This window comes from Antrostomus carolinensis, unplaced genomic scaffold, assembly GCF_000700745.2.
Source record: "Antrostomus carolinensis isolate BGI_N321 unplaced genomic scaffold, ASM70074v2 scaffold632, whole genome shotgun sequence".
NCBI lineage: Eukaryota > Metazoa > Chordata > Aves > Caprimulgiformes > Caprimulgidae > Antrostomus > Antrostomus carolinensis.
In genome coordinates, this window is record NW_010301343.1 from 60,138 (window position 1) to 72,954 (window position 12,817).

General features: G+C 38.9%; 1 protein-coding gene across 1 annotated transcript in view; it reads right to left on the reverse strand.

Moving 5' to 3' along the window:
- Positions 1–12,817, reverse strand: part of LOC104521411 (serine/threonine-protein kinase MRCK alpha-like) — a gene marked incomplete at its 5' end in the record, with an annotated part of 27,083 nt that overhangs the window by 5,710 nt on the left and 8,556 nt on the right. The window contains 3 exons of the mRNA XM_029083868.1: positions 8,684–8,801; positions 10,103–10,226; positions 11,899–11,983. Of these exons, the coding sequence (XP_028939701.1) occupies positions 8,684–8,801; positions 10,103–10,226; positions 11,899–11,983 (327 nt within the window). The remainder of the gene's footprint in view (positions 1–8,683; positions 8,802–10,102; positions 10,227–11,898; positions 11,984–12,817) is intronic.

Sequence of the window (12,817 nt, forward strand, 5' to 3'; positions counted from 1 at the left end):
AAAAAAATCAGCAGCAGAGAAGCTGCTCGCTGAGCAACGTTAATCACTGCGAATCAGGGTGAAAGACTCCAGTTAGTTCAGTGCATCCCACTCCCAGCCCGAGGATGGAGCTGCTGTGGAGCTGTGGGTTATGTGTGTGCAATTGCTGCCACGCTGGTGGCTCTGCAGAGGTACCAGCCTCACCAGCTGCTCCCACGCTGCCTTCTCGGAACACACAGAGGGTCTAACTAAACACTTAAACACCCATAGGAAATTGCTTGCCCATGTTTCTCTGTCCATCATGCTGCTTGTTCTTGGTTTGGGGGGTTTTTTTTGTTTGTTTTAAAGCAGTATTCTGCTCATTACATTATAAACCCGAGCTTTTAATTCTTCAATGAAATAATATGACAAAATCTAAACGCCTACTTTAATGCGTCATTTTTCAACTCCCCTGTGGATTCCATGCTGTTTTGGTTCCAATATCCCATCTGTACCTGGGACCACGGTCCCCTCGGAGGGAGTGGTACCCTTCTTACACTAAAATCTCCAAACACAAAGGGAGGATGGACAGACACGAAACCAAAACTCACAGCTTTGCCTTCCATACAGCTTACAGCATCTCTGCTCTCAAGGCACAAAGGAGACACTTTTCCTCATATAAGACTAAACCTCTGGTGCTCTAAGGAGCTAACAGGTACAAGATCTCCACACTCCATGTTGCCCACTTCACTTTTTTCCTCCAATTTATGCTAGTAGGCTGCAACATCAGGATGAAGAATGCTCCTAAAGCAACAATTAAAAGTTATTGTCTGAAACAGCAGGGGTCATTCCTTACTGATCCCAAGGAGGCTACTCACATGAGAAAGGGAAGGTAGAGCGAGGGTCACAGTCTGATGATACATCACTGCATATTAAACACAGAAAATTTTATAGTACAGATGGATTTTAAAAAGCCTGTTAAAACTAGAACTGAAATACAGCTTCAATGACCCTCTAAGAGAGAAACAAATTTCAATTTGGCTTAACAGGTTTTTTTTGTTGCTGTTGGGTTGTTTGGTTGGGGTTTTTTTAGAGCATTCGTCTTGTGTATTTGCATCTCTCCTCCTACCAGAAAAGCCAGGATGGATGCAAACCTGCCATCAAAGGGCACATTTTCTAAACCGCTGCAACTTCACTTCTGAATATTAATAATTGTGACAATTGGGACTTCACAACAGTGACACATGAGCAGCCAAAGCTTAGTTGTGCAAATTTGTTTTGGAGCCATATGGAATAGACTGGTTTTCCTCCCGCATTTTAAAATTCTCCCTAGTCTTGTATATGCAAGTATGTATCCAAAAACCTTCCCCGTGATAGGGATCTAGAACAGCAATCAAAAGGCAATCAAAGCAGTCTGGCAGTGAAGGTTTGACACACGTTTGAAGAATGTCCAAAGGCCACAGAAACCAAGAGCAGTGTTTCCATTACAGCAATGGACATGGCTCAGACTCATACAAACCCTGAGCAACCAGCCATCACACACATCTACCTCACAGGTTATTCCCAATTTATCTGTGAAGGTGTCCCACGCAGAACTGCAGGCTACAACAGCACAGTACACAATTACAACGCACAGCATGTCCTTGTGTGCCTGTTTTAGTATGGTTTGTATTTCTAAGGAACCTGGTAACCCCCACTTAGTCAGACCAGGATGCACAACACAAGAAAAGAAAACACCACTTCCAACCCCCCAGTTTACATTCTAACTGGAAGGTTATCTACAGAACAGTACCTCAGCCTCTGCTTAAAACTACTAGGATTAAGAGGTTCTACCATCAGCAAGTTGCCATTACTTTAAATTTTTGATCTTGCTTGTACATGTTCTAATTTATTTACTTTAACATAGAAACTGTCTGAGGCAGAACCTATGTCTGTCTCTCTCTCTCTCAATCTGTGTACAGTACTGTGTAAAAATTCTTGCACTCCACATGATTTCATCATAAACAAACAGTTTGAAAGTTTGGTCCAACACAGACCAAAACCTTTTCCTAATGCAACCTGATACACAGTATCCTGCAACTGACTGCTGGAGGATGAACACTGTGGAACAGAGAACTTATCATTCAAAATTCCCACATCCTTCTTGGTGATTAAAAACACTGTTCTCATAGAAAAAGGTTCAGCCCAGTTGTTATACACTTCTGTTTTTTTTTTAAAGCCATGAAGTATCTGTTTCTTGGAATGTCAGAACTGTGGAAAGCCCACAGCTGACAGCAGAAAATAAATCAGCTGGGACAGTTGAAAGTTAAGGGGTGATGGAAACCGCTTACAAGGGTTTTTCTCCCATGTTAATAGCCAGGCAAAAGGAAAACCACACAGTGTTAGTAGAGTCAACACCTGACTCATCCGTTCATACCCTCAGAGTCATAAAGTCTGGAGTACCGAGGACAGAGCGTGGAGGCGGGGAAAATGCAGGGTTTATGGAATCGTAAGAGAGGAATTTTTCAGCTGAATTAACAGTCATGTGGTAGATGTGCTCAAAGTTGCTCGGAGAGGAGATCAGACGGGAGTGATGATGAGGGAATTGATAAGGGGAGCGCTGCTATCAAAGACAACAGAGAGAGAAAGCAATGAAGGATGGTTGTACAGGTTACACCAGCAACAGCAGTCTGCAAGAGCAGTCAAACACCGCAGGACAGCCAAACAGCAACCCTGCTCGCCCGGCAACACACAGGTTCTTACATTGTCACCCCCAGTCCTCTGAGCACCTTCCTTACACGGTGTCATACAGGCCTGCCGCCCTTGCTGTTGCTAAAACATTAAAAACAAATAAAACTTTTAACTCATTGGCAATTGATTCTAATATTTATTATTATTTGATATTTCAAAGAGCACCACAGTTGTAAAAGGTGCTTTACAGACAGTTGAGAAGCATCAGTTCCCTGCCTTGAGGAGCTTACAATCTAAAATAAGACATAACACAAACAAAGGAAGGTGAACAGGGGTGAGATGGTGTGGGGAGAAGAAATGGTGAGAATACACAACAGTTAAAAGATCGGAGGAGATTTCTTTCTGTTATTCATGCATTTTAGCAATTCCATTAAAATTAAGTATCACCCGTACAAGAAACACAGAGTATTTCTAACAGGAGGGAACAGTGTTTTGACAGGATAGGGACACAAGTTGAGTGGGAAGGTGAACTGGTTAGTGTCAGACAACTGGGACCATTTGCTGTAGAGAGACAACACACGGCCTACGTCCTTCTGCACGCTCGCTGAAGCCTTGCAGCGCTTTTGCGATGAACAGCCTTTGTGCTGCTGTCTCTGCGCTGCAGAAGATTAGGCCCTTAGCAGATAAAGTGCAAAAGTACTGAGAAATTCAAATGTTTTTCATAGGTCAACAGAGCAACGTGCTCCCAGAGTATGACATAACGAAAGAGAGGGGAGAAATAATCCCACACGTTAAACACAAACAATTTCTAATCCACCTCTACAGAATGTGCTGACATAAGTGCTCTTGTAATTGAAAGTCATCTAAATCCAGATTTAATGGAAAAGCCTTTCAAGGCTTGGTCTCCCTCCCTGTGCCATCTGTACCTCTTCAGCAGGTCAGCCTGCAAGGGGATGGTATGCCTAACGGCCACCAGCAAATCAGAACACCTTTTCTAATTTCTAATTTTCTCTCCCCCTTGTCCACCTGATTTCATCATCTTAAAACAAACAGATCTGAGTAACATTAGAAATGTTAGGACTTACAAAAATAAAATATGGTAAAAATACAGCTTACCTCTCCGCTAAACCTAAGGCACTACTTTTTTGTATGTGGAACGTATTAAAGTCTGGAAGAACATTAAGTCACATCCCAACACATATTATCAAACATAATTGTTACTGTTCTCTTCATTTCAGCTGGTAAAATCCAACCTTTTTTTTTTTTTTTTTAAACACACATGGTTATTATGAGGCTTTGCATGTTAACCAAAACATCAAGTACCACATTATGGCATATAAGACTTAAGATATATTAAATTGTTATTAGTAAGTTTAGCAGCATCTAAGTATCAGTACAATAAGCCACCATTCCAAGAATGGTCCACGAAAGCAGACTTTGCTGAGTTATCTGCTCACAACAGAGAGCTGCCAGCAAAGCCAGCTACATTCCTAAAAGCCAATAAGGGAGAAAAGGGAGTGTCTAAAATTACAAGCTAAAAAGCAGAGGGTAGGCCAACTGCAGACCATGAAAATATTTAGCCAGCATTCATGAGTGAGAGAAAGCCACGATTATGGCAACATTTTCAAAACAATCCTCCATGGAACTTTGTCCATGGACTCCACCATCAGATGCATGCATGGGGTTCCCACTTTCTTTAAAGAATACCAAATACAGATAAGTATTCATTTACTCTAAAAGTTTCTCATTTGAAACAAGCAAAGCTTCACACATCATCTCGAATGGAAGTATAATGGCTCATGTATAATGAGGTCGAACTGAAGCGTAATGTTCAAATATAACAGCAGTCAAGACTAGCTTTTGTATGTAAAGTACTCAGGCATGCAGAATATGAAAGCAAAATTAATCCTGTACATCTGATGTACACAGAGAGGTGGTCTGTGCTGCAGTAAGTGCAGTTCCAGATTTCAGATCTTCACTACAAAGGAGCATCCACGATAAAGTGGCTTCAAGGGACAAGAGGACAGAAGGGAGGCCAGACTGTACGGCCAGTTAATTGGTGACAGGCTGCTAGGGAAGAAAAACATGTAAATAAATAAGTTTGGGGATACACTAACAGGAATGTTTCCAAATTGTACAAAACAAGACAATGACCCAGATCTAGTATCTACATCAATAAAATACAAATAAGTACTGATTACAGCTTAGTTAACAGCAAACAAGAACTTCTGTTTTCTGTTGTGCTGTAGCCCACAAACTTGCTTGTCGAAGTCAGACTCCTGAGCAACTGCTCGCCATGAAGAAAAGAAGGATGCAAATTTACAATTGCCTGATAACCTCTAATATTTTCTCTCTTAATTCTGTTCTCACTCTGAGCCTTGGGCATGTTGATTTCTGCCCAAACACAGGGCCATACTGAAGTCAAGAGCGTCCATTCATGGAGAGAACAAGGTGAGACAGACTGCAGTTTGCCATAAACATAACTCGCTGTTCATGTCGTGCCTACCGGGTAACACCAAGACTTTGGAAACAACGCACAGAGAAAGCATCTTTCCCCCTTGTGTGGCTGCCTCAGCAATGGCAATCACACACAGACAGATACGCTGCACATACGTAAGCATCTGATACACCATATCAATTAGCCTGAAAGAGTTTAAAACATTACATTTATCCAATTTTCATTCTGTATGTATACAATACAAATTAAACTCTCTAAAGATGGTCTTTTAAAAGCCATTAAGAACAGTAGTGGGCAGAGAGCAACCGTCCCATTGGCTCTGCATCCACCAGGCAGTTATGCCATGGATTAAGCGTACGTCCCCCTCCAGCCGTGCAAGGACCACTGTTCAATTTTTGGCGCTTCGTTCAATTTTTGGCATTTCCCCTGAAAAAGGCAGCAGAGGCAGCTTAGTGGGACTGCAGAAGTAAGTTCTGATTGGATTCACATTGCATATATAAAGTGAATATGTATATATTAATAAATAAATATAAATACATACATATATATTAAAACTGTCACTTGCTTTGTAAAGTTCATCCATGGATGTTGGATGAAAGCTACGCTGAACTGGCTATTTAGTTTGTGACATCCAACACAGATGAAAATATCTGTTCTCTATTAAAACCTATTTATTACTTAAAGACCCTTCTGCCTACATAGAACTATACTGACTTCAGTGAAAGGTCACGCTGGATGAACAAATTTGTACCAGTAGATATAGCTAAATTTGAAATTCTTCAAATAAGTCAGAAGAAACTGCAAATAAAAATGCCCACTCCATTCTTTCATACACTTTCTGCATTCCAGCATCTCATAAAAAAAGAAGCTGTATCACCTATAATAGTTGGATGAAGAGAATTTGAGAAAACTATTAGCCTTGCACTACTTGTTCCCCCTAATGGTAGCCCTCTTTAAAAGCAAAAACATACTTAATCACCCACTTTCACATACAGAAAGAGGCATTTGCAAAGTAAAATGCTGCAATCTTTCCTGGAGAAAAAAAAAAAAAAAAAAATCTATTCACCTTTTAGGAACAAGGCATAAATCTCTAATTTATAGAAATAATTCCATGTCCTCATAAAAAAACCCACCATACAGATGAACCATACACAGGGTTGGATAAATATTCTTTACTTTTTGTATTGATTCTCCAGGGAATGTCCTCTCTATCTTCTAATTCTAAATTTATCTTTCACATAAAATATTAGACTCAATATATAACATCATATGCATGCACAACTCCCTTTCTTCTATTTTTGTGCCTGAAAAACAAAGTAGGTAGTTTGGAAGAGACTAAATGAAAATTTAGTCCAGCCAAATACCTTACAGGAAGCTGCTGAAAAATAAAAAGATGCCTGGACCGAAGCAGCTCTTGACAGAACATTTATTTCCTAATCTTAAATTACACTTTCAAATTCACACACTTTCAAGTCCCATGACTGACACAACTCTGTTTCCGTTAAGTTAGGAATACAAATACAGTATGATATTGCAAGGAGCTGCTGGAAAAACACAGCCTTGCTTTACCTGCAGTGATACCTCCCAGCATTGAGACTGATACCTACTTGCAAAAAGGAGTTTTTAATAGTAACCTTAAAAAGAAGCTGCAGCAGTGGAACGAGTGCAGAAATAAATTCTATGTTGTACACATTTTCTACTGTCTTCTCATCACATTTAAGAGTGGAAAGTGACTCATTAACTTCTTTCAGAACATCATATTGATTGGTAAGAAGCAAAGTACCAGTCCTAACTTCAAATATGACCTTTAAGCTAATACAAGCCTTGCATACTTAGAATGAATTTAAAGCTAAAAGCCATTTAGAGATGACATACCTGAAGAAATATTAATCCCCGTAAGTCTAGAAAATCCCCTTCTATAGATAAAATCATTCCTCATTTTACACTTGCCAGATTTGGGTCTTGATTAAGAGTCCTTGCAGCTTTTGATTGCCATGAACTTTCAACTACTGATGGTGTGAAATGGGATGTCTTTTGCCCTACCTTTAGCAGTAGAAGATTATTTTCCCTGCTTGAGAAGAGCCAGAAATACTTTAAAGAACCCATCAGAACTGGTAAAGTAAAAAAAGGTTCTCATCTACATCCTGCCCTGAAGCAAGTTCTCATTCTTTGTTTAACATTAGACATATCTATACACACATCCAGGTAAGAGAAACACTACCTGCCAACTTCCCCTGGATTTGCCATGTGTTTTCTAGAACCAGCTCCTTCATTATTTATTCATTTTATAAACATACACACAATGTTGTCTGTTGCTCAATGGCACTGAATATACTTGTTATTGAGAGGTTTCTCAGAGTGTCAGTAGTTGGAGATTTAAAGTAAATCCTTTCCTTTCCTTGCATTTTCTCACCTAAGAAAAACACAGTGGCAGAAGGGCTCATGTACTATGTGCAGACTTTATGGTAAAAGTGTAACATAAAAGTACCATTTGCTGCAAAAGTGAGGTAAAATGAGTATTTGGAGAGCAGAGGTTATGCTCCTAAGCTCCTAAACTAGTGCAACTGCATGGCACACTTAATTTTCCAGTCATCTTGTTGTTTTCTTTGGGCTTTTCAGCATCTGAAAACCTCAGTTTCAGCATCTACTTCCTGCTTTCTGCACAAACTCCCAAGTAATAACAATGATCATTTTAGACAGCACTTCTGTACTAATGCCCATGGCTTACAGTGGTACTCATTATCTCTTGGATACTCGATCTTTCTGATATCATCTGATCTTTCTTACAGTGCTAATTAGCATTTTCTGAATCACATCTCTGTCACTGTGGACAAGTATAAAAAAACAATACAGAACACACAAACAAATGCTTAAGGTAACTTGAAGCAAGCAGCGTGATACTCTCCTATGAACAAAACATTAATTGTCCTTTAGCTCATTAAAAATTTCAGTAACTTTCAGGTGAATATTTCCTACATATGGTTTTGTAGAAACCATCGTGTGTGTGCGCTATTACATGTTTTCTTTTTCCACTTTTCAACTTAAAAGGTTCATTTTTATGTAAGAAGTTCTATTTCACTGAGACTAGTTAACTTGGACAGAAACTGAAAAATAGCATCTTTAGCATAGAAAGAAATTTGGGCTCTACACAATGTTGAACTGCTACAGTTCCACCGTCTGAGGAAAAGAGGCTGTAAAGAGAGAGGCTAAGGTGGAGCTAAAGATGGGAAGAGAAGAAAGGAACTGAACTTACAGTAATACAATTCACAGAGAAAGAAATTTCTCTTTCAATTTCCACGAAGAACACAGACCCAAATCCTCTTAATTTTGTCCCTTCATATGGGTCATAAAAATTACCAACACTGAGAGGCCAACCTGCCTTAAAACGCAGGAGACATTAGCCACTCCTCCTCCTCTCGATGCTTAAGTGTCATCCTCTTTATTTAAATTTTATCACATACAACAGAGCATGTTCAGCTCCTGCTATGAAATACATCAACACTCTAAATACACTTCTTAAAATTGTGCTTGTCTTTCTCTCACTTATTTGCAGCCTCTGTTGTAGTCTGTAACTTTCACACGTACTTTTGTACTTACCATTGGAAGGTCTTTGAGAATCTGTATACCATCTCCTGGACCCATATGTGCTATGTGGTTAAAATTAGTTGGGTTAGAAATTAATTTATTTCTCATTTCTGGATCGCGTAGCATCTCCCTGGAAGAGAAAATACTTTGTTCAGACATTTATTTTGAGGTGAGGATGGACATTCATCACTCTTGTACAGTTTGGATTAACAGCTACTTTTAAATGGAAGTTAATTATTTAACTGTGTAAACCCTAATAAACCCTTGCTATCAGCACTGGCATGGACAAGCTTCCAGCTTGAAGAGAGGGCAAGGGGCCAGAATGAAAGAATGCTGTTGGCAGGCTAACAGCCCACACCCAGTAGTTACTAACATTCAGAGAACACACAACCACTATGAGCTGAGAAAAAGCTCTGTAAGATGAGTAAAAGTAGAACTCATTTGTGATGTATTACAAAGTGGAGATGAAAATGAAGTACAAAATATGGAAATAGAATTAAAATAATACTGCAGTACCTTTCTCAGTCTGTGGTCAGAATTAAAAGGTCTTCAAAATAGCAAGGATGCATTTCAGAACTCAGAATAAACACAATTTTAAAAGACCAAACCTCAGAAAAGGCAAGGACAAGAACTGGAATTTTATCTTCAGCGTACACAGCTGTTACTTTTCTCAGAGCCAAAAAGAAAGGAAAGCTGGGAGCCAGCCATCAGTGGAAGATGCTGGAAGTTAGAAAACTGAAATACTCAGTTCTTGGAGTGCAGCTTAGCACAGTAGCAGGTTATCTTTAGTGAGTGACAGTAAATGGTCAGTAACATCCTCTATGAACGCTGTGAGTAGTGCAGAATGATTTTTATTGCTATTTAGGAAATTATTTGTGACCTGGTAAAGACTTCTATTGCAAACACATCCTTAAGTCCTATGTCCTCTGAAGAGGTGAGTTTTCTGAGGTTTACAGAATGTTTATGTAGTTAAATCTACAAATCAAAGAAGCAGATATCTTGGAATACTGCTGAGAGCAGAATTGCCTTCAGAAAGAAAAGCAGAACCAGAGTCTGAAAGTAATTAATCCACATGCAGAGTTAGCAACACAATCTCCTTTTGCAAAGTGTTTATTACTGATCTTTATATATACAGTATACATGTACACCTATGTACACCTATCCACATACAGTATGTGGATACATGCATTCCAAATTACAGCTGTTTCACATAATTAATTGGAACTAATGAATACTTGTGTATCCAGTGCATACCCATATTCAAACTGGTAGTAACACAAATTAAACATTGAGGATTAAGGTGGTAGTGGAGAGACAGAAACATCCAAATGCATTCCAGAAAGCAACAAATGAAGTACTACACTGGCATCAGTCACTGTCCTTCAGAGCCTACAGGCATGTACAGAAGCCAAGTACATGTTGAATACTGACCTCCTCTGCTGCATCCTCTCCTCCTCTGGTACTCTGAATGAATAGCGGCGCTTGTTGTTGATGTTTCGAACCATTTGCTTCCGGCTGTTATCTGACGTCTCAGGAACTACCAGTTCATCGCCCTCTGAAATCAATATAAATATGATGATCTGGTGGGACACTTCATTAGGTATTCATGGAATTTGAATTCAAAGACATTTTCTCTTGCTAGTGTTGGACACAATCCGTTTCCCATCAAACCTGAACAAATGCTCCTTGACTTATTGGTTTTCTTGGTCACTATCTATTCTGTTATATAGCAACAGACTAAACCCTTCTTCAAACACAAGCTGCCACAACTATGTTCTCAAAATATCACTAATCAATTCTTTCAAACAAAACATTTAGGTGGGCAGGAAAGGATCTCAGTCCTCTATCTCAAACTTTCTTTGGCAGTTCTCACTGAAAATCACTAGAGCAGTCTTGTTCTGCCAACTGTCTGGAAACTCAGTGCAAGATTCTTTTTCATTCATTCCCTGCTCCAGAGAGACTACCCCTTTTGAAATGTTCGAACACTGATATATTTTGGTGCAGCTGTGGGGAAAAGGAAGATTTTTTCCACATGTGTAGGTCTGGCCAAGGCTTCTTTATTAAAGACATGAAACATATAGCAGTGATAATCATATAACAGGAGCTCTGTCTTGTTTTCTGTGTATGGAGACTATAAGGTTACAGTTAATAAGCTTGAACACACTCAACACCTACTGCTCACTGCCAAAACAGTTTCTGTATGGAACTGAAATCTCTTCTTTCCTTAAGACCAACTAGAGATTTCATGAAGCGTGGGATCTACTAGGTAAGTAGCTTCAGGAAAAAAACTTGCAGACTTTTAAGGAGATACATCTGGAGGTATTTTACTGTTTGGCAAACTTTTCTGAAAGGCAGTGAGATGTGTACAGAAGCAAAGCATCAGTCTTACTCACTTCCGATCCTACGTCCTCCAGTTTCCAGGTTTTATTTTCTCTTTTGCTCTACTTCCAATGTTCAGTCCTTATCAGACTTGAAAATTCTTTATAGGTACATCCACCATATTGCTCCTCTCTACCACTGTCATTCCTTTTGTAATAATTTGCTAGCAATTTAAATAAACACTGAGACACCAGCAACAGTATGATACGTTTCTAGAGTGTTTATTTCCACTATTTTCAGAATAGTGGTTAAAAAAATTATAGCTTTTGATTGTAAGAACAAAGTACATCTCCTCTCCACTTAAGAAGTTAAACAAAAGGTTAAGGAAATTACTCAGGAGCATGCCCATAAAATGGGCTTCAAAAAGAAAAAATAGAATTCTGAAGCTAAAACTTTGGCACACAATCATATGTGGCCTTAGTAACAAGTTATGAATACATAATATTATATTACTTCTGATCTTTGGGAAAGGTTTTTTTAGGTTAAGTGTAATATTGATTTTAATCTAGTACTGCCAAGATCACTATTAAAGCCTTTAATTGTGCAGGCATTTTTAGATAGCGTTCTGGCAGGTGATCCCAGATTTGGATGGAGCGTCTACTCATTCTATTTTCTATTTCCAGTCTTTATTCAAGTCTTCACTGAATATTCAAAAGGGAAAAAAGAGTTCAGAGTAGCTGCCTAGCAGACATCACTGCAATCACTGTGGAATCTATAAGCTTTGGCTTTCTCCCAAATTAACAAGCTGTTAATGTTTGAGAGATCACTTTCTACAATGCACAGACCAAAGAAAAATGCTCTTTCTAAACAAAAATTTGCATGATGAAAATTGGCTTCTCTTTACTTACCTGCCATTTTGTTTTTGAAATATATTAATCTAACTGTCTCCAGGCCTAAAAGGTTTAGTGATCCTTCTGTATTCAAGGGTCGTACCTGAAACAAGGAAAATCAGACCTTGTAATAGTAATGACTCACATTTATATACCACATCTTATTCTGAAAGCTCCAAGGTGCACTATAAACTCTATAAAAGGAGCACTGTTATACAGCCAACCAGGGAGCAGAACAGTGTAACCAGCCAGAGCAAAGCCTGCTCCACAGAAGAACTGCAGGCTGGAGGGAGCAGCGTCTCCTATCCCCAGTAACATATGCCCGTTCTCAAGAATAACAATTTTAAGTCATTCAAGTCACAAAACAGAGTTAAAAGCAATTTTAGATTTTAAACTTGTTTGGAGAATGAGTACAGGAGGGAATCACCTAAAACTCCACTTAAAGACATGGGTTTAACACCATTCTCCCCAGCATTTAAATAGTTCTGTTAGAAGTCTACTTGATATAACAATTCAATTTTGCCTACTAGATGCACAAAGCAATAAGCTGTGCTTTAATTTTGTGTTAGTATTATGTCACAATTACGCTTTGCAACTTGATAAGAGTATACACAGATTGCTAAAACCCAGTGATATCTATGATTGCCAACTTCAAAATGAAAGAAGCATTCGACTCTCTGAGTCTGCAAATTGTGTTAGAAACAAGCTCTTCCTCATAAATCGCCATTTTTGAGTCTCCTAGATGTAGCAATTCTTGTTTGTTGAAAGTAGCTTCATCCATTAAATGGGCAGTCTGGAGCCAAATATTAATTGAAGTACTAAATCACATTCTGCTGTGTAGGAAAAAAAATGCTCCAACTGCTTCATAACTCAAAGTTTGGACATCAGAAAGAGTGGAGGAAATTTCCTCTAAAAATCCAGATTCTTCTTCTTTCCC